The sequence below is a fragment of the Dufourea novaeangliae genome, unplaced genomic scaffold, assembly GCF_001272555.1.
Source record: "Dufourea novaeangliae isolate 0120121106 unplaced genomic scaffold, ASM127255v1 scaffold37, whole genome shotgun sequence".
Classification (NCBI taxonomy): Eukaryota; Metazoa; Arthropoda; class Insecta; order Hymenoptera; family Halictidae; genus Dufourea; species Dufourea novaeangliae.
This window is the reverse complement of record NW_015373911.1, coordinates 66189-89575: the sequence shown is the minus strand read 5'-3', so window position 1 is coordinate 89575 and position 23387 is coordinate 66189. Positions and strand designations below refer to the sequence as shown.

The 23387-nt window shown below is 36.9% G+C and overlaps 1 protein-coding gene across 1 annotated transcript in view; it reads left to right on the top strand.

Moving 5' to 3' along the window:
• Window positions 1-309: 309 nt before the first annotated feature.
• The window catches only part of LOC107194203 (sodium- and chloride-dependent glycine transporter 1-like), a 79170-nt gene continuing 56092 nt past the window's right edge, over window positions 310-23387 (top strand). The window contains exons 1-4 of the mRNA XM_015583792.1: window positions 310-339; window positions 4297-4465; window positions 7731-8009; window positions 21274-21484. Coding sequence (XP_015439278.1) covers window positions 310-339; window positions 4297-4465; window positions 7731-8009; window positions 21274-21484 — 689 coding nt within the window. The remainder of the gene's footprint in view (window positions 340-4296; window positions 4466-7730; window positions 8010-21273; window positions 21485-23387) is intronic.

Genomic DNA, 23387 nt, shown 5'->3' with positions numbered 1-23387 from the left:
CTCTAATAATTTGGATCACCTACCGTACTTCTGAGGCACGAGTGACCGCAGTAATGATTCGTCTCACCTGCTTGGAGATCGCTTTGGTTGTGGTCACGTGTTACTAAGTGGAACCGGAATTCAGCTCCTGATAATGAGCCCTCCCGATTATCTCGATATCTGACGTTGTGTAGTTGTCTAACCGTCACGAAGTTGCTCAGACGATCACGATCGCGGTTTTAAAGACAACCAAGGCCTTTGGCGCTACGTCGAACCAGCGTCCAACCACTGCCGAAACGTTTCTAGTTGATCTTCTCGCAGAGAGCAACCATGACACACGTGAAGGAGAGCTCTGCCAAGGTAAGCGCGATCGTCGCGTTCTATTTGCCCATTCGCCGCTGGCCAGGAGAATGTCCGAACGCAACGTGGACACGCGAAATTCGTCCATTGGCAAACAATGGTCTGTCAGGTGTCGCGCATATGGACGCACTCCCACTGGGACGTTTCGATACGCCGTGATAGGGATATCGTGCATCGGGTTAAAATCCTGTCCGGTAAAATCCCACCTTTTCGTGATCAAAATGGGCAGTGCTTGTATTTCGTAATGGAAAGTTATTACGACGTGGATGCTAAGATCCATAAAGAGACACTTTTACCAAGGGACCCAGCAACACCTAATTAACTGTGACCATTTAGTGTAACTTAAAAACATTTGAACTACTTTTATGTTTTTTGCGAGCCTAATAGTTGAATTATCACAAAACGTATAAAATGTGTTTCTCATTATGATAGCTTTACCATACTAGACAGTTCTTTCGCTGATATTAGATAATATAACTTTTAATTTCACGAATCAGGTCCCTATGTTTACTGTCTCCCTTACCTTCTATGATGTATAGTAATTTGAAAATTGTTTACGTGCGACGAAATGCAAATAAGGGTGGGTCAAAATTTATGATACAAATGAGGTTAGGGAGATGGTACGGCTTAAAATAATACAAAAATTAATAAACAAAGAAGTTTGAAAATGTGCTGGATACGCGTGCAATTGAATAGGACTTGGATAGCGCGTCTGTTTATTACATTCCGTTTTTACTTACTGCCATGACGAATACACGAGTTTCAGATTAATTTTCAAAATCGATTTTTTCGCAAACAAAGCCTCTATAACGCAATTTTATTATTCTTAATTTTTGTCTTATTTTGAGCCGTACTAACTTCCTAAATTCATTTGTACCATGATTTTTGCTCACCCTCTATGTACTCATTAATTTGCAATTAATATACAAATTATAACGATGAATTTCAGTAGTAGTAAATTATCAGAATGAAATATTTTAATGTGATGAAAATGTTTAAATTTGTTTTTAATTACAAGGAAATGTGTGTACCTATGTCAGTGCAAGTAGTTAGAAATATACAACCGGTTAAATGTTGAAATAATTATTGGAAGCACCGATTATTATTAATCTGCTATCTTTAATCACTTACACTACGTGTGGTTCACATTACACAATGGATATGTTCATCCTCTTTTCAGTAAATATTAGGTACCAATAAATAATTCACCACTTACTTCCTTTCCAGGGAAAAATTCTGTACTACTTTGAAGAATGTTATTAAATATTGTTAAGATAATCGAAGATTTTAATTGTGTAATGTGAACTTGAATCTAGTGGCAGTATTTAGTGGGACGAAGTTGGTAGCCCTGTCAGGAGATCAGCGTCATTTATTAATTCGCTCGCTACTACCCACATAGCATATGACGCCTTAAAGACGCCCATTTTACGGCTATTTTAGGTCTAACGCGCCTTTAAGCCGTCTTCAACGCGCTATTCGGCGTCATGTGCTATATAGGTAGAGATGACGTAAACTGCTACTTGTAAGTCACGAATGATTCAATCTCACATTCGTTCCCAATCGGGGTGATTTTTTACAGTGAATCGTTATTTTTCATAATCGCTTCTAATTTGTGGAGAATATAACAACAGTTCTTTGCACGCGTCACATAACCTGTATATTTTATATTAATTACATAAAAACAAAAATACTAGTCACATCGTATAAAGTGAAGGAATAATGAGGAACAATGAAGAATAATGAATAAATCAATGATTATAAATTCTAAGCAACAATATATGTTGTATAATTATAGCAAATCATGCTTTTATAATTTCTTTTTTCTACTGATTTTTCAAAACGCAAACATTAATATAATTCATTTTCAAATCATATTGAATATGTGTTTCTTTAAAGATCAAGAATAATTATACAAGATACTCGCTCGAGAGATTACAGACGCTCCCAAGACAAATTTATAAGTAGACTCCGGATGTTTAAGCACGATAAGTATGTAAAAAACACATGCGATTTATTCACGAAAAATATGCAAATATGCAGGAAAATATGCAAATTTGCATGGAAAATATACAACATGAACAATACATTTTGCGATTATTGTGACATATTTTAATTCGAGTTACAGTAAATGACATGCATTTTTTCCAAATGTTCAGCATCAAACAATGCCGCTTCAATCCACGTAGGTACCCCATCTAGTTAAAATAGATTCCGGTGACAGAAGAGTATCTTTTAAGATTCTTCGGTACGTTTCAATACGAAGCGATGCTTTAACAAAAACCTTGTTTATTGATGATATTAATTTATTCAGTAGTGGAAAGTGAAGATGTACTTCCTTCGAAATTCTGTATAAGCCATGCACTATACATGTAATGTGTACCATATTTTCGTAAAATAATTTTAGTTTTTTTCCTGCTTTGATCATATATGATGCTGTATCTGTGACCAGTAAAATAATTCTTTCCTCACTACCATTCCGTAGTAAATATTTGCAGGACTCAATTCACAAACCGAATATGGTCACATGATTTATTACTTCTAGTTGCTTCGAACACAATAAGTGCGGTTTCGTTATTTGATCTTTGCAAAGTTTTCCTACCACTAAATTTGGAATGTACTGGCCTGTTACAATACTGGTTTCATTCACAGAAATCCACATACAATGGTCGGCAATGTCTTCCCTAATATTTTGAATACTTGAATCATAGCAATTGTCCAAGTAATTTTTTCGTAGTGTCGATTCATCCCAAACAGTGCGGTCTGTATATTTCGTCAGGAAATTCTTCTACACATCGTTATTTAAGACACGCCACGGCATAATAACAACAACCATTTCTCGTGTTACGTAAAATTCATTTTTTTTAACTTGTTTGTAGCTGCTCAGAAGTATCCTTTTTGCAAGTATTAGCTACTTACAAATTAGGACCAATAACAATTTTTTCCTTTTTGAATAACATTAAATGTTATGACGAGACGCACCATTTTTTTAAATGTAAAAACTAAAATCGTGGTTGGTTGTAAGTACAAAGAATAGTACTACATATGTAATCTTTCGGGCGAGTATCACGTATAATTACGATCGAACTTCACTATAGTTAAGTTCATTTAATCGTTAAATTAAAGGGTACACTAATAAGTTCATATAACACGTCGATAAAACATTCTATACAATAGTAAAAACTAGAAAGTACTACACAAAATCAGTTGATTACGTAACTCAATACACTCGTGATTATTGGTGCACAACTAGTAGCGAGCATTTGAAAAATTCGTCAAATGTAAACACAAAATAACAATACTTGATTTAGGAGAACTTAAACTTTTCCTCTACTCATTTTCAGTGCACCAACCAATTGAACAAACAATTTCATCACGGCTGCCCCCCCCCCCTGCACGAAACGATAACAATTCCACGTTCCGCAATCATAGACGCGTGTGACTGGCGATTTCAGACGTTCCGCGTGAAAAACGAAGGACTCGGCTGAAAAAATTACGGCTCGAGAACGTTATAATTGAGTACGCGTGCAACCATGCACCCGACAGAACAATGGCCACAATCTTGCGCGTAAAAGAACAGCGTTCGGTAGATCTTATCTGGCCGCGGTTTGTAGCGCGACTAGATTAAACTACCAATGTTCGTACCATTAGACTTTAGAGATAATTTCGCTCGATCTCGAGCGTTTCCTTTAATCTCGTTACGTAAATACCTTCAGCGGTCCACCAGCGGCGCGTTTACATACCCACAGTCCGCATTACGGCAACCCGTCTGTATTGTCTCCTAGGCCCTCCTTCCTTCCTTCCTTCCTTCCTTCCTTCCTACACTCCTGTTCTTCAGTCTGTCTGGGGCTACCCCCAGTTTCCCTTCTCCGTGATTTTCGGGGGTTTCTTACCATTCGCAGGCCGGCCTGATAATTTATAATATGATGCAAATATGATGGTAGACCATGTTATTGACAGGCGAAGAAGGTTTCTCTCGGGGTCGGCGGTGCCTTGGTGGAGCTGCCGCAGGATGTAGAACGGGGCAACTGGGCCAACCCTATCGAGTTTATTCTATCCTGCATTGGGTATGCCATTGGCATTGGCAATGTTTGGCGTTTCCCTTACCTTGTATATCGTAATGGCGGTGGTACGTATATGTGTTCATGACCTGCAACCGGTGAATGTACACGGGTAGTACACTGTACATACACAGCACCCGCGCAAACGGGGCACTCCTGCAACGAGAAAAACGTCAAGTTCGCTAAACAGACAGTCACGGGCTGGCAAACGAACCTACCGGATTACGCGGAATGATTTATTCTCGTCCGCGGACGTTTTCATGAAAACAGAAAAAAAGGAACTAAAAAGAGAGAGAGGAGAGAGAGAGAGAGAGAGAGAGAGAGAGAGAGAGAGAGAGAGAGAGAGAACGAGAGAGGGAGGGCGGGTAGGGCGAGAGCGAAGCGAATATACGCGAGAAGTACACACGCGAATCTCGCGCGCGAGCGTGGTCGACGTGACGAAACGGTTAATTCGAATAATTAAGCGTAGTTTGGCAGCTTGTGACCGAGCGTTCGGGAAATTTAATAAATTTTTCCTGGCTGCATGTGCGGTTATGCCTATTGATGCCAGCCTGACCGGAGGGCGGGGGATATTTGCGAAACGTCGAAAGAGAGGTGACTCATACTCTGAGCGCTTGGCTTTTAATTATTCTATTTTACCTTCCTGCTTCACGTTTTATTCTTTCTATTTACGCGGGCCGAGACTTCATTGTTTCGCCGGCCGGCCGGCCTCTAATGAAAGATTGGGAACGAAAAGAATGCGCGCGCGTGGGGGGGGGGGGTGTTTTAACCTTTGCATTGTGAGCCCACATTTCACCGCATTAATCAGACACAGAGGTCTGATAAATTTCAATTATTCCGTGACACAAACGCGTGGAACGTTGAGCAAGTTGAACGTGTATAATTACTTATTGCGGTTTGTTGCGAGTGACCGTTAACGGCCGTTTATCGAATTCAAGTATGTTTTTCCGTTCTCGAAATGTTTTCCTTATCAATGCCGGATATTTCGGACACTTGATTACAATTTGTACGATACTCTGGATGTCTTGAATGTAAATAACAGGAAACATCACAGTTATGATTAATATTTATGATGTTAGCTATGATTCAGCACTTGGCACATATATATGAATAATTTGATATTCAAGCTGATAAAAATAGTTTTGGTAATCAACAATTTTTGGAATGGAATTTGAGTATTTTTTGTTAAATTTTAATAAAATCTTAAAAATGATAAATATATGAAATATACACAGAGATAGGACTGAAAATCTCGAAATGGAAAAATGTTTGAATATTAATTAAGAAACCAAAGCTTGATTCTGACTATTTGTTAGAAATGAAAATTCTTCAAAGGAATAACTACCTACACAGTCAGAATATAATTAAACAAAACTTGTTGAAAAACAGTTTGATAATGGATGTAATCAATGTGTGGACATACGAAGTCTGTTCAGAAAATAACCGAACTTTTTCTTCAAAAAATTTTATTGAATACTTATAGCAATATACATTTTAATCTCCTTCAAAGTACTCCCCTTTCCGTTGTGTACACTTTTCCCAACGCCCCTTCCATTCCGTGAAGTAGCTCTGAAACGTAATTTTTGAAATAGGTTTCAGGGCATTCTGCGAAATTTTTTATTATGGATTCTATTGTTTCAAATCTCTGTCCTTTTACTGGACATTTTAGTTTTGGAAATAAGAAAAAATCTGCAGGAGCTAGGTCGGAGGAGTACGATTGGTGAGGGATGACACTCAGCGAATTTTTGCATAAAATTCGCCAATTAGCAGCGACGAATGAGTCGGTGCATTGTCATGGTGAAGGAACCATGAGTGGTCACGCCAAAGTTCAGATCTCTTTCTCCTCACATTTTCGCGGAGACATCTAATGACTTCTAGGTAATAGTGGCGGTTGATTGTTTGCTCTTCAGGTAGAAACTCAGAGTGAACAACGTGTTTGATATCAAAAAAGACTGTCAACATCACCTTTGTGTTTGAACGACTTTGGCGTGCCATTTTCGGTTTCGGTGACGACTTCCCGACCCACTGCGATGACTGAGACTTTGTTTACACGTTATATCCGTGCACCCATGTCTCATCGCCTGTTATTATCCTCGACAAGAAGGTGTCATCGTCGTTGGCACGATTTAGAAGTTCTTGACAGACCGCTACACGATTGTCTTTCTGCACTTGCGTCAAGGGTTTCGGAATGAATGTAGCGGCAACACGATGCATTCCTAATTGTTCGATTAGAATTTCGTGACATGAATCCACTAAAATCCCAGTCTCTTCTACTAGCTCACGAACTGTTAATCGTCGATTTGACGTCACCAAATCGTTCACTTCGGCAATCTGAGACGTGTCCGTTGATGTCGATGGCCTTCTTGAACGAGTGTCATCTTTGACAGATTCTCAGCCACTTTTAAAACGCCTGAACCCTTTATAACATTGTGGGCGGCTCAGAGCGTACTCCTCGTAAGCCTCTTGAATAATTTTATGTGTTTTGGTAAATTTTTTGCCGAATTTAACACAAAATTTCACTGCAATTCTTTGTTCGTCTAAGTCACTCATTGCAAAATCGCCGAAGGAACCAAACAACACCTGCTTCGAATGAACACTACGCAGAAAGTAACCGTAGACAGACGCAGGTGGTGGGGGATTGTTCGTCAGATTCTACGCTACGCAGTGATGTTAATCGTAAATCAGAAAATATTCTTATACGCAACAGAGAAAAAAAGTTCTGTTATTTTTTTAACAGACCTCGTATTTCTGTATATATATTTTAGAAGTATATGTTGGATGGAAGCGACTTTTTTCGTTTGGAGTTTGTTTAAAAGATGCCTTTGTCGTGAAAAGAAATTTGATTTAGATTATGTTATTAATTCATATTCATGGCAGTATCTAATATAAAACAGATATTGCTGTAAATATAATATTTTTGAGTATATAACAATTGTGTTGTATTTTAAATATTGTATTATTGTAAACATAACACTAAAATTTTAAGTCAACTGAATATGCTTTGAGCAACTGTAGATGCACTTTGTGAAGGTTGATATTATGGAAATGTATATATCGATACAGATACCTGTTGATTGTAGATCTTATTAAGAATTTTTAATTCATATTTTTTTTGTGCAAAATAAATTCATTCTTACCAGCCATATTAGATTACATTTACATTTACTGTTATTATTATATTATGATTATTATGTTAAAATTAACGTAGTTCTGCAATATAAGAAGAAAATTGAACAATTGCTCCTTTAGTAGGTCTCAAATGATTGAAGTTCAATGAATGATTTTTATAGCTATTCAAATCCAACCTCATGTTTTTCCAATGTTTATTTCTAGGTGCTTTTTTAATACCTTTCACTCTAATGTTAATAACAATGGGACTGCCAATATTTTTCCTGGAGCTTGCGATCGGACAATACTCCGGTCTCGGCCCTAATGAAGCTTTCACACGCATGGCACCGGCGTTTCAAGGCCTCGGCTGTAGCACCCTCGTCGTCATTTCGTTCGTGACAATCTACTACATGGTCATCGTATCGTGGACTCTTTTTTATACCTTCGTCTCGTTTATGCCGAAACTGAAATGGGCGTACTGCGACAACGATTTCAACACGAACAGTAAGTACGGCGCTGAAGCCTTTTTCGATTCCTTTTTGGTTCTTAAGACATCCAACGATCTCCTCTTGCTCGTATACGCGTCTAGTAACGTACGGCATGTTACTATGTCACATGTACAGTTTATACTCGGCTATAAAATTCTACGTGGTCGTAGAACTGTTTTAAACGATTGAACCATGAGTGGCGCATGTCCTCAAAATTGAATTTTATTACTCGAAGAACAAGTAAATACCGAATGGAGAATATACGTATTTACGAGTTTCTTTGTTCATGATATTTCTTGAATCTTTGTGTTGCTTGCAGATTTTATTCAGCGGAGATGTAAACAACTCCCATCACACATGGGGCAAATTTAGTGAATAATCATTTTAGAATAGTAATAATAAAATTGGTTATTATTTAGAAATTTGACTTTCTCATTGATTTTAATGATCTTGGCATATATTGCCAAGGTCAACATTCTGAACAACTTTTTCCTTTACATGTTACTGCCGCTCGGCTTTAGTTTTGGAGATATTAACAAAAATATATTCGTTACTATATGTAGTGCGGTAAATATGCTGTTGGAGAGACCCATCTCCAATGTCCCTGACCATGACATACGTTGCTACGGTCAACCTCCTGAGTGATCTTTAGAAGATTTCCGTCATCAAACGTTCATTAATACAAAGTCATTAAGAGAACAATGATACCTTTTTTTTAGAATTGTCTCTAACCAACTCTGAAGCATTATACTAATCGGAGTTGGTTAGAGCCAGTCAAAAAAACAGTCACCCAGAGTTTGTTAGAGACAGTTCAAGAAAAAAAAGTAATTCAAAGTCTGTTTAATCTGGCCGCCGCACAGTTGGCCAAATGACCATTTTAACTGGAAAAAAATAATTGGTAAACTAATGAAGATACAAAAAAATTATGTCTACGAAAGTTTTTTAATACAGAGGGGCACGTTACACAGTGTACACAGTTTTTTTGAAAGTGCAATGGTATGAAAAATTGTAAGGTCACCTTAATGTTTTAATATGGACTAACATACTTATTTATTAATAATATGATAGTCCATATTAAAATATGTATTTCCATTTCACAGAAGGTTGTAAATTAACGAGAACTGAAAAACTTAAATTGACGCGACTTTCGTTGTACAATGTCATTTTGTATAACGTACACGTTTGTTTGAGCGTTGCCAAGCAATGCTACAGTGGGCCATTTCATAAAATTGGTGGAACGTATTATAAAGAATAAAGTTTTCGATGTTTATAAAAAAAAAGTATTTCAATTACGAAATGATTTTTTAAAACAAAACATTGTCTCACGATAGTAGCTGCGAACTGCTGCAGTTAAATTTTGGATTAATATCAACAGTAATGTTTACTGAACGTAATACTGGAAAAATTTTGACAAACCTACATATATCAAAAAAGTTACATTTTCAATCTCGTTCGATATATGTATACAAAAATCGAATATCTTTTTAATGTGATAATGTAATAGTGAATACGACTTTAACAGGAATTAAAAATCCAAACGTTTTTGAGAAAAGTAAATAAATATCTTTGCTACAAGAATCCGTTACTATTGGATATAATATTCGCTTAGAAACAGAACGTGGCCTGAACACTCGAGATGTGAAAAAGACTAACTGATACATTGCCTGATGGGGTAGACGACTAGCTACTGTTCATAAAACAAATACAATCATATGCAACGTCTTTGAGGTCCGTAGTCTGTTCATTGTTTTTCAAGCAAGTATAAGCTTACAAATAGTCCTAATTTTACTGTATTTCATGACATGAAAATTTGTTGATTAAAATTTTTTGATAAATTTCTACCAATTTTATGGTAATGGCCCACTGTGATTTTTTCATATAATGTATAAACAATGTTTCTGTGAATATTTCTAAAACAAAGCCGAACAGCGGTAACATGTATAGGTAAAAGTTGTTCAGAATGATGACCTTGACAATATATTTCAGGGTCTTCGAAATCGGTGAGGAAAATCAAACTTCCAAATAATTACCATAAAATTTCTGCAGTACAATAACTATTGAATTTTAATATTAAAGAAGAATATTTAGTAAATTTAAACAATTAATTAGAAATCATTTATAGCTTAAAGCAGCATCTACATATACAAATCAAACACAATCATCGTAGTGGTAATTACGATGAATCATAGTGTTTCCTGTTCTATTCAATTGCAATGATTTCAATGGGCAATTGCAATTGTAATGTAAAATTAGAGAAACACAAGAAATCAAATCAAATTCAATGCCGCAAGTTTGCTTTCCTTCCGATTCCTTTTTATTTTTCAGAAACGCAATATGGTATAATGAAATGAATAAATTTTTCAACGATCGTTTAGCATACGGTAGAACAACCATCGAGATTATTATTTCATATTAATTCATTATTATTATCAAGTTTATAAAGAAAATAAACGAGTTCGGAGTTCGATTTCATTGCGATTTACTGCGACGCTCTGTCTTGCTGTGGCGTTTTATCTCACGACGATATGATCAACGTACTAATGAAAAATTCAGTAAAGATATGTTTGACAATTGCATGATGACTTACAATTGCACTAAAGAATAGTATTTCTGCAATATCTTTCACGCTTCGGAAATTCTCCGTGATAGTGAAACATTTCGAAGAAATGGTTGAAACATAACAACTTCTTGCACCATGAACAACGAATAACAGCAGGTGCTCCGCAGATGGAATAAGTAGGTGGGTGTGTCCTGTCTTGATTCGTGAATGCAAAATTCACAGGTTGTTCAAAAGTTTGTTTGTTGGATACATATCCACTTTTATACCATGCATATCTAAATAAATTACTGTATCTTGGTGCAGATAATTGATTATGGGTTAGCGATTGTAATTTTATTATATTATTACGCAAATGCAAGGCAATATCTATATTTAAAATAAGCACGAGATTTGAAAATCGTCTTACGAATCCTTTCCACACACGAAATCCATATACATCAAGCGGTTGAATCATGCCTGTAGTCTTTTTCGAAATAGTAAATATGTCAATACCTTTATTAGGTGGTGCAATTTGCTTCAATGAAGCTGAGCAGTGTCCAGTCTAAGAATCCAACAGTAGAGCACTTTTAATATTCGTATTGGATATAAATACGTTCGTAAACCACTCATAAAATAATGTTGTGCTTAATTTTCCTGACGATAATGACATTAGATATGTATTTGGAGGTTTAAACAATGTTTGTTTCACCTGAGGCCCAAAAGTTCCACCAGGTTCCTTCAGTACGATTGAAAGGGGAGACATGAGTTTTCCTGCCGCAGAAATTACGGGCGGCATAGTATAGCTATGTGGCATTGCCGAAATTGACTGAACAAATGCTTCAACTGTTCTTACGCCTTGAAACGCTAATCTACGACCAGAATGCATTTCGAGATCAAAACTGTTTTCATCAACATTATAAACGTGTTCCAGGCCATGAATTTCAATTACACGTTTAATATTGTCTATGAAACCTGTAACACTTTTTTGCAAAGCAGAAACGTCCCCCTTGTAGGAACGAGTAATAAAATTATTCACTTTTCTCGATCCTTTGAAATTGTTCAATAAAACCTCTGCATTTGCTTCTAATGCCCAATTTCGCAAGTTTATATCCTGAATTTCAACGTTCGCATATGTAACTACATACTCAGAACTGATTAAAAACTTAACGTGCTATATGTAGTAGTTTTTACCTTCGATTTCCTCCCTTTTCCAAAGATTGCTCCCATCTGTGTAAGACTTATTGATTTTACTTTTCTAACCCTGTGTTTTACAGTCTCCAGTGTTGGACGCTTTCTTTTACCACTTTTCCAGAAGGCTACAAGTTTTTCTTTATATTCCAAGTCCACGAGTCCACCTTCATGGGGTACACACTCTTCTTCTTTCCGAGGATCCAACTCCGTTGCATCAAGTAGATCGTCTGATGAGAGTTCTCTTTCATCAATAAAGTCTTCTGAATGTGGTCGAAATGGTCGAAATGAAAGATCCTGCTTCGACACTTTTTCTAATAATGTCCTCTACGACATCATCTAATTCCACCTCCCACTGGTTTACAATAGACGGATTTATATTCATAACGTTAAACGTTACCATAGGTCAGGCCTGGCCAAACATTTTCCAGGAGGTGCGCGCGAATGCCGACTGTCCCCACTTTCAGCACTCCCGAAGTCCCTACTCATTGGATCTTGTTGGATCTTGGCAACACACCTTGACATAGTGACTATGTGTTAGAAATGGGCAGTCACGGCATGCGCGCGCACCTCCTGCCCGAGGATGACAACACAACGCAAGCGAGTGCCCTAGTAGCATTGATGGTTGGCCAACTTTGGCGAACGGTTGGGAGTTAGTTGGGATGGTTAGTGTTTTGCCTACAAATTCCCAACATAGGGCCTACGACGAAAAGTTATGACAATTTGCCAACGAATAGCCAACGTTGGATATTCGTAATATATATATATACATATCCGAACTAACTCCCAACTGTTAAAACCTAAATACTCGCAATTTACATAAGTAGCATTTATGGTTGGCCAACGTTGGTCAACGGTTGGGACCTAGTTGGGATATGATTATTGTTTTTTCCTACAAATTCCCAACATAAGGCCTACGACGAAAACTTATGACAGTTAGTACAGTTAGTTAATTAACGTGAAATTTATAACGATAATACAATATTGGGCATGATGCCGCGTCGGCATTGCAACACTCGACTGACGGTATCGCTGACGCTCCAGACTATTTCAATGAGATTAAAAGCTATATCAAGTGTTACAATTTCACAAAGTTGTAATAAAATTGTCGATTGTCAATTCTGTTGTGAGTTCACGATTGCTACGAGGCCGAAGATTTTAAGCCATAAATAACCGAAAATTCCACTCCGGCCTCTACAAGGGTGGTCGGCCAGGGCCAAGCAGCGTCAACTTACACGTGTCGGTAAATTTTGTTCCCTGCTCCTCGACATAGACAATGTACATTGTACTTTCCAACTCGAAGCAAGGGATACGTTGGTGGTCCTCTTCATTTCGGACATTTTCAAGCCGATGCACGTGATGTCTGTTTTCTATTTCGAAGCAGTAGGTACCCTGGCAATAAATTAACGGGCTACGCGCCTTGGTGAAACTGCGCGACGGTTCTTTCCTTCCACTTCTGTAAAGCACGTGTTATCCTAGAACCGTTGGTTTCTTTTTACATAAATCTTGTCATGGTGGGTGTGAACTCACAATGTAACGATGGGAAACTACTTGGGGGTAGAGGAAGCCCTTTCGGAGAAATTCTGTCAGTCGGTTAGCAATCGGGCGACAGAGATGTTCAGTTCACGGGAGTATTACGCAATGTTATGGTGGTATGTACAGAATAACGGATATGCGGGTGTTGCTATGGAAGTGTTTGGTTACGTAAAACATCTGAAAAATTGAAAACAATCGGCCCTTTCCGGGGCCACGAATTTTCCTAACGTAGTAACAACACGTTGGATTAAAAATACATTATGTAATTGTGTCGGGTGATCAGTGTTATTGGTCGTTCAGTGAAGTGAGTACGTATTCGGTGGAATAACCAGGCCGCACTTGACGTTACAACCTTTAACTTCGGCTGGTGAGGTATACCTGCGATCACCTGCGAACTGGGCGATACCCTGCCATAAACCGTTTCGGCCGTCGATGACCAGGATCGGTTCAGTGACCTTTACACAGGTTTGCAAACTGCAGGAGAATTTCCGAAAGGGTGAGTTCTAATCAATTTATTGCTGATTATGATTTTCTTAATTTAACGCAAGCTATGGCTTATTTCCGGCGATAATTCTGCAAGTTTCTGTACCTAACTTTTTCTTCGGGCTTTTTGAAGAAAGTTATTCATTATCAGTAACATTGTTGCCCGTTATTAAACTACGAATTTTTATACCAATACCGAACTACGATCACTTCTCGTTCATTCTCTGTTACATTACCTTTTCGTTCACACGTTATTTGAAAAGGAATTTACAAAAAAGTAAATGTGCATTCGTCTTTTTACGTTACACATAATTTGCCTACATTTACGTTTCATTCATTAATCTCTTTAAATAACAAACGACAGATGATAAAAAGAATGATTTTATTTGTTACGTCTTTTTTATTTGCTATTATACGCAGTTTCCTATGATGCATGCTGACCTACTTGTTCGGAGCTTCGTAGTACAAGCATAGCGCGTAGCCACCGCTAGCGGGGGAACTCGGCTGGCAAACTCGCGCTCTGATTAGTCGCGGTTTTTCGTTAATATCGGTAACGAAGCCTCAGATTATATTGTTGCTAAGGAAAAAGTTGTTACAATTCACCCCCCGAGTGCCCCATTTCCGAGTCGGAGGACATTTTTGGGACACCCTGTATACAAGAGCACTTGCGATGACGATTGTTCTTAATATAATCTTTATCTTTTACAAACATGGGTAGAAAAGTCTGCGAAAACATGTTTTTCAGAAAAATAACGTCATCAGAGTTATGCCTGTGCTGCTGCATACGTTTGTTACGTGCGAAGACACTCTCGTGACCTCTTAACCCTATCGAGAGATGGAATGCATCCGGCCGGATTACGTAATTGCCCATGGGGTGTTATGGCGTTGCCAGATTTTCTTGGAAGGCAGTTTCCGTTGAGAATGGGCGTGTCCCCCACTACTTTTAGACTTGATTTTCGGGATATAGAAAGGGACGCGTACAGCTCATCGGTGGTTCATAATCATACTAGAAGTCTAGCTAGTGAGATCGGTTATTAAAGTCCCTTTCAAGCATTTTCAAAAGTAAGCTTAAACTATGTACGACACAACCCCGCATTTCTCAGTGCGTGAAAACCGAGAACGTTGGAATTAACTTCCGCGACTACACTTTACAGTATCATTTGTAAAACCTTTATTTTATTGAATATACTTTTATACGTTCATATATTAATAATTCAGTGTTGTTCATTTCAACTCTAGAATAACATCTAAATTCCTAGCTAGAAGCGAACCCACAAAGGCACATTTTTACCGCTCGAAGTGTACCGAATTTTTAAAAGTTACGAGGCCCATACTAACAATCCTAGTGGCTTCCTGAGATGAAATAGGCTCGGGTTCGTCCACGAAAATCTTTCCTAGTGGCTCCCTGTGATGAAATAGGCACAGGTTCGTCCACGTAACAGAACTCTAAAAAACCAAACTCGCCATTTCCTCGGCTCTCGCAGCCGCTTAGCCCTGGTTCGTAACACGTTCGTTGAAAAGCAATAAATGCGTCGCAGTAAATCGAAATGAAATCGATCTCCGAACTCGTTTATTTTTTTTTTGTAATTATTTTATACGTCAGGTAATAAAATCCTACATGTAAAACTTTCTGTAAGTTATAAAATATGAATGACACAAGATATCACGTATATGTATAAGCATATGAATACAAAAGTGGAAAATTGTTTTTGCAGATAAAAAAATGTATAAACATTATATGCTTTCATAATTCAATACACCATTGGTAAACGCACATTTTTGCATGCAATGCGCCTCTGTTTCTAACGGTTAAGAATTTATATATAAAGTAACAAAAAAATCATTTTGTTCATAAATGACACATTGTTGGAAATTTTTCTTTCAGTAACGTAATAGATCATTAAAAAACTATATAATTTCTGTATTTACAGTTTTGCTCTATCTCGTACCGTTACAAAGTTACATCAAGAAAACTAAAAAACATAAAAACTTTAAGCGCTGATTTCACCCCTTCAGAGTGAAAACCGGCACGACAAAAAAAATTGCTCTAAGCATAGTGCGAAGTTTCCTTAAAATCAGAATTTTCGGGTTCGGAACCTTCCTTTATTATTCGAATTTCAAAGAGTAGTGAATGGTGATGAAGGATAAATGAAGGATAAATGAAGGATAAATGAAGGATAAATGAAGGATAAATGATGGATAAATGAACTTTCTATGAAATTATTGACAATTTTTGGTTAAAATTGGCCGATATCACGAAACGGGTAAAACCGTACTTAGTGATTCGAAAAAAACATTCTGCTTTAGTTGAACTGCTCTACTTCATGTACGTGTAAACAATTTGTCTACTTATGGGCATCGGTATATGGCTTCGCCATGCCGAGGACCACCATTTTGAACTAATACTTAATTCATAAACTAAACTGTCCGCGCAAGAACGAGTACGCCAGTTAGTCATATGCATATAGTGTTTTAATACTACTGCATGTATCAAATGTATATATTGTATAATACTGTCTTATTTAAACAAATTATGAATTAAATTTATGAATGAAAGAGCCCTCTAATTGCTTAATGATTTAACTATGTTAAAATTGGAAATAGTATTGGACAGTATATTTACATAAAATGTAGTTTCCAGAATAATTAGATAAAAATAAATTATTATTTAAAAAAATCTTATTCTTATCTTACAGAAGATTTAAGTGACCAAAAATTGTTTAGTTTTTAGTGAAGTAAAGATTCATTCGTAATAAATAATTAGCTAAATAGTACGTTTAAAGACAGAATAAATGCCGTACTTTTTCATCGCAAAACAATCAGTGAAACCCGCTTCGAGCTATGCTGACAAGAACTTTATGCATTGCTTTGATACAATAATTGAAAACATAGAAAAGAACGAAGTTAAAAAAAGTATCTATCGGTAAGCTTGAGCGAAGATCATCCATTAAAGTTCTAAAGCTGTTAAAGTTCTTCAATTTCCAGCACAAGTCAACTTAATCAGTATCGAACTCGATTTTTGCATATTTTCTCCAAGGGAAAAGTTCCCAAGATGCTACAATATCAGGAAAGTGTGGTCGCCGAGGTCGTTGGTAATCTTTGTTTTAATGTAACGTTTCTGCAGTCGTTGGCAACAGTTCAAGCAATCGAGGTAAAATCACTTGTCGTAATATCACTTAATGAATCATATACAACAAACCGTTTATAAAGACCGTAATAACAATTTTAATGAAAAACGAATCAAATGTTGAAAACTTTAATTAGAAAATTGTTATGAGTATTGAGTGTTCTGAGACGTGCCGCGATTAAATCTATGGTAGACTAAAGAATATTTTTTCGGAAGGTTCAGAAACCATAATAATTCCTTAAATTCTGCACACATCATAAAAACGAAACAAAAAATTTTAAGATAGTGTAACAGAAAATATTCATTACCGCGAATTGAGAAGTTTTGTTTTTCATAAATTGTATTCAATTAGGTACTATAGGTACGAAGGAATAATATAAGGTGTCATATATTGAAATTAAATTATGAGTTAATATTAAATAAAATGTTTTTCATATTATGGTATTATTATTTTGTCTGTTCCAACTTTGGCGATAATATATTATAATATAATATACGGGTAACAGAATTACACTGGAAGCTTATAACAAATAATATTGCTTGTTTTGCTATTATATTATTGCTTTTGCGTTCATTGATTTTCACGGTAATTTAATCCGTAAAGAGCACAATAAATTTATGATGAAATGGACGTGGGTTCTATCGTGAATATCTTAAAAAGATTTTTATTCTTTAAAGTAGGTACATACAGAGTGAGTCTCGTAGCGTGACAACTTCAAATAACTTTAAGTTATTTGTTGTACAAAACAATTGTTCAAACAAATGTTGCATGCTTACCAAAGGGACATACAGTGCTGTAATCTGTTTTTTGTTATTTTGCTTTTTTATCGAGATATGAGGGTCATCTTCAGTTTTTTAAATATGTGTCCAATATTTTGTCCTGAATTCGGAGAAAGCAACAAATTCTGCGTTCAGAAATATTATACCAAAGAGGGTTTAAAAGGAATAATTACTGAGATATTCTCAAATTAATAATCTTCTATTGGGAAATATTTCATAATACTCAGTCAACGGGAGAACACAACTTCGTTTACGACGGCAAGTCATGTTTGTAAACACGTTCCTTATTACGTGTTAGACATTATTAATATGGGATGTAGATAGTTTAGTAGCTGTTTAGTAGCTCAGTAAACGTAAAATCAAGATGTTCAGTAACAGAGAAAATTGCGATATCATAATTGTTTATAGTGCGTGTGATGAAAATGCTACGAGAGCTAAGATATTATACCAAACTAAGTATCCTGATCGAAATCAGTCATCACATTTTACCTTTATAAGGCTCAGTAAACGGCTCCAAGAACATGGCAATTTTAACGTACAGAAACGTAACTGTCGTAAAATTGTAAATGATGAAGGATGTCGTACTTTTAACTTCTACCTTAGCAGCTGTCGCGTTGTTCCAGCATTATTCAAAACAGTGTTGTCCGTATTCTGCATTCGGATAACTTTCATCGGTATCACCTGTCAGTACACCAGAAGCTACATGAACGAGATTTTGAGAACCGCGTACAATTCTGTGATTGGTTGTTGAACCAAATGGAAGATTAGAATGGTATATTTGTACAGACTGCTTTATCGACTGACGAAGCTACAGTCGCAAATTGCGGAGATATTAATACACAAAATATGCATTATTGAGCAACAGAGAATCCACATTGGATTCGTTAAAGTGACCACCAACACCGGTGGAAAGTGAATGTTTGGTGCGGCATAATTGGTCACCAAATCATTGGACCGTAATTCATTGAAGGTTCATCAACAGGTCAAACATACTCCACATTTTTGTCCAAAACACTACCAGGCCTCTTAGAATATGTAACGTGACTAATATGTAAAATAATTTGGTATCAATAGGCCGACTGTCCAGCACATTATACTCGGAATTGCGACAAATATAAAGTAGGATGTTTCTTAGTCGTTGGATCGGACGTGCAGTAACATTGTTTGGCCAGTTCGTTTTCCAGATTTAACACCGCCCGATTATTTCTATTGGATTATTCCGATCCAATAACTGCAGAAACACTAGAAAAAATTCTTCGTTCACTCATAATCCGATTACGTAAGCGCATTGATTCTAATGAACAACACTTCGAACACCGCTTGAAATAAAACTTGTTTTACAAATTATTTTACGAATTATTAATTTCAAACCGTATTTGGCGTTCCATTTAAAAAACTGAAAATGACCCTCATATCTCGATAAAAAAGCAAAGTAACAAAAAACAGATTATAGCATTGTATGTTCTCCTGGAAACCATGCAACGTTTGCGTGAAAAATTTTGTCGTACAACAAATAACTTACGAGTTATTTGCAATCGCCATGTTACAGGATTTACCCTGTATACGTATAATCTATTTAATTAATCTAAAGATTTTCTTAATCAACTTTCGACTTTTATTGAGTTTATGTTTGATTGTTCATAATATCACATACATTTGTACATTTCATTACAATTTAGAAATATGTAGAAATAAGTAAAAAGTGAAAGTGGAGCATTGCATCTCTGTAATCATGCTGTGCTAACTTCTCTACAGTTTCATCATTATCCCGACCGTTTCATGGGTAGTATTTCATATAACGATGTATCAAAGAGCAGTATTCAGAATTTAGTTCAGTTCAGTAATCTGAAAAAAAATATCGTATAATTAGGGATATGTAGTATTCATTAAACTAAACAAAAAGTATCCTTCAAGATTGGTTCGTAAATTAATTCCGCAAAAGGTATAAGAACTTTATTTTCGCTTTGATCTGCAGAATACAGAACACCTATAAAACAATTCAACATAAACCAGGCATTTTTCAAACTATGCGTAGTCCCTTCTCACGGAAATGTCAAATTTGCATTCAAGTGGAAGATAGATACATAGAACACCTTTTATAAAATAAAAACTGCCAAAGAAATCTAACTCAAAATAAATACTCATCTTCACCTTATCCTATCTCACCCAAGCTTAATGTTGAACCAAACGTTTTTTTCTTTGATTGTTTTTTGATTCGTCACACATCTGGCGTTTTTAGTTTCTTAATGTTGCCACCATGACCATGTTATTCGACTATGCTGCCTAAAGCCACGTACTCACCAAGCGAGCGAGCACGAGCGAACAGGAGCGAGCGAGCATTCTCACTCCGTGCTCGTTTGGTGTGTACCGCTGAGCGAGCACAAGCGAGCGAGCAAATGCTCATTAAACTCATAGAAGCTTACTGTAGCCAAAATCGTAGAATATCTTTCCTACAGTGTGTATCACTTTTCATTATTTTTGTTTCAAAAAGTTGTAGCAATTTTTAATAATCTTCGGTCGACATTCTACAGAAATTTCGGATCATTTCATATCCTTCTTATTCCTAACACCTGCAAGTCCCTTAACAAATGACTTCCACTATACCGTTGTCTGTTTTTAAACAGTGAAGTTTGCCACCATCGTTTATCTTGTTTTCTTCGTTCGTATTTTTTGCACTTAACTTTACCACAATAAAAGCAGCACTTGCACAAACTAATTTCTTCCTATTCATTATTTCACAATCTGTTCGCGGTCAGTGTTCGGATCAATTGCGAACAGAAACAAATTCGTTCCAATGTGGACCTAGGATGAACATTTCAGTTGAACACAAGCGAATGTTCGCTCGTGCTCGCTCGCTTGGTGAGTACCCGGCTTAACGCGCTTACGGCGTGTGCCGCGTGCTCCCTTTTTCGTGTTTTCCGCGCACGTTTTACGACGTAGTCAACGTCGTCGTTGTATTGTAAAAGACGCGCAGACATCTTTTATTCGACCGATCCACAACCTCAAAAATCCCAATACTTAATTGGCGAACCCATGTCGACAAGATATTTTCTATTCATTCTAATTAGTAGGTATCATAGTTCTCTTATGTAAATTATTCGACCCTATTTTCAGATCACCCTGTATATTCGAATCACAGTATAGGCTAGCCACGATTTATATTTAAAAACCTTAGCCCTAACAGTTACCGCTTTATGGAAAATGTTTCCCAGAAGTTTTTTGTCACTATTGAAACCGGTAATATAAATTTTACGACACTACATAGTTTAGGATTAACACGTATATTTACGCGTCGCTTTGAACACTTTAGCGAAGAAGCGACAACAAAACCCGTTACAAGAAAGTATCTCTAAAATAAATAGGGGACCAATATAGCGTCAACGCAATTAGTCCCTCCTTCCAATGATCGCAACATAAGTGTCTTATAGGGAGGTAGGTATGTACATACGGCCAGCTATCACGTATAAAATGGAACCCTTAATTCTACGACACGTCGTATACTCTAATCGCTGTTTATTTCGTTTCAATAAACCATAGCCTTTCGAGAGCTTTGATGATTCTTTCTAATCACCGTATAACCGAGAGAACGATATTGGATGTAGGTCGCAAAAAGCATAATGTCTGCAGATTGTTACAGTGCCCTACAACAGACAGAGTGTCAGAATGAGAATTCCAACATGGTATTCTATAACAGAACCTGCATGTCCATCGAGACGGTCTGCAAAAGTTTCAATTGTACCAGTGACGGCAACAACACTTACTGCCTCGATAACAACGGCCTCGTTAAGGAACTCCGTCATCTTTACACTCGAATGCTGTCTTCCGAGGAGTATTTTAAGTATGTTGGTGTATATCAAATGTTTATTTATTTCATTTATTCATTTATTTAATTTAATCAACGAACAACCTTTTCGATGTGTTATGTATACTTGGTTTTATGTATTGAGACAGTTATCCAATGTAACTAGATTAAAAAAAGAAATAGAAAGTTAGTGGTAGTGTAGACAATATTGTATTCTTATATAAGGTGATAAAACCTTAAACACTATGTTGTATTACAAGTTTTTAACTAGTCAACAGCTTTTATACATGCAATAGATCTTATATTTTTTTATTAATTATCGATAATAAATAGACTTAGCGGTGAGGAAAGATGTAAACGTGCAACATTATTATTAGAAAACAAGGTGTAGATGTGAAGATTTAAATTAATTAAAAAAGAAAATGGATAATAAAAATGATACAGTCTAGCTATATGAATGAAAAAAAATGAAGGTATTGGGGACTAGAAAGCTTCATGAGATCAGAGATGGGCATTATCTAGATAAAAAATTATTTAAATAACTCTTCGAATAAAAGATACTTTATCTTTATTCATTATTCGAATAAAAAAAGTATCTTTATTCGACGAGCGCCGATTGAATAAATTTATTCGACGGGAATTATCCGATGAATAAAAGTTACTTTTTTTATTCGGAAATGTCGAACGTCAAAGGCCAGCGACCGACAGTCGGCATACAATGTAAACAGACGTAGATGAGATAAGGAATCACGTTCGAATGAAAATTTAAACTTTTACAATTTTCAATATATATATTTATGAAAGTGTCATGAATGAATTTAAGAGATTCTTGCGATGAAAATGCGTCCAAATTCGAGCGTAATTGAACAATTTTTACTCATACGCAATGTTGCAGATAAAAATGATATATTATTGGAAATAGTCCGAATGATGTCGTATTTGGACTCATTTCCACCAGCAGTATCTCCTCTATTCATTCGTGACACTTTAATGAATGTATACTGAAAACTATAAGAGATTAAATTTTCGTTCATGCGTGTTACGTTTCGTTCTTTATCTGTTTACGTTGTATTTCGATCGTCGGTCGCTGGCTTTTACGTTCAGACTTCTAGTCAGGAAGCCAGTGACCTTTTTATTTACATCATTTGATTACAGCTGAAAATTTGTGAGGTTTTAGTTAACTGACAATTAGTCAGAAATGAGAAAATCGTAGTCTGGCAGCTTGGACCCGCTGCGCTTGACATTATAGTGTCAAAGTTTTAAAAAAATGACAATACCCTTACGTTATTCGATTACGACTGAAAATTATTTTGGTAATAGTTTAAGTACTAAAAATTCATAAAACATTTGTCTGGCTACCCACCCACGTGCTAAAGCCACTACGTTTATACTTAGCCAGTCAAGAATTTTTTACAATGTGCTTATTTGAGCTGCCGAACGCTGAGCGTCAACGACCTGAGGTCGACACTGGGCATTTAAAATGAAACAGAATATCTGTCAACGGATCCGATAGCTGAGTTGGAATCGAACCGAGTTGATACCTTTTTTTTTTTCTTTTTTTTTTTTTTTTTACGTGAGGGAATGCATTTACGCACACCCCCGCCATCCTCCAATGTGGGAGGCGTGGGCGGGGGTAGTTTGGGACTCATCCCCAAGAGGGCAAAGCCCAGGGGAAATACCCACTAAACCCTCACGGTGGCCGGGCTCGGCGCTATGCGGGGAGGCACCGGCCCGGTGCCACCGGGATCTCTTGCGAACACAACCGGTACCCCCCCAGCGCCAACTCCACCAGTAGACGGCGGAGCGCCCTCTTTGTGGTGGGGGAAGCGAGAGCTCCCCCCCCCCGCCGGACCACGGGTGCCGCAGTCCCGCGATCCCAACAGTCCCTTTTAGTCGCCCCTTACGACAGGCAGGGATTACCGTGGGCGTATTCTATTCC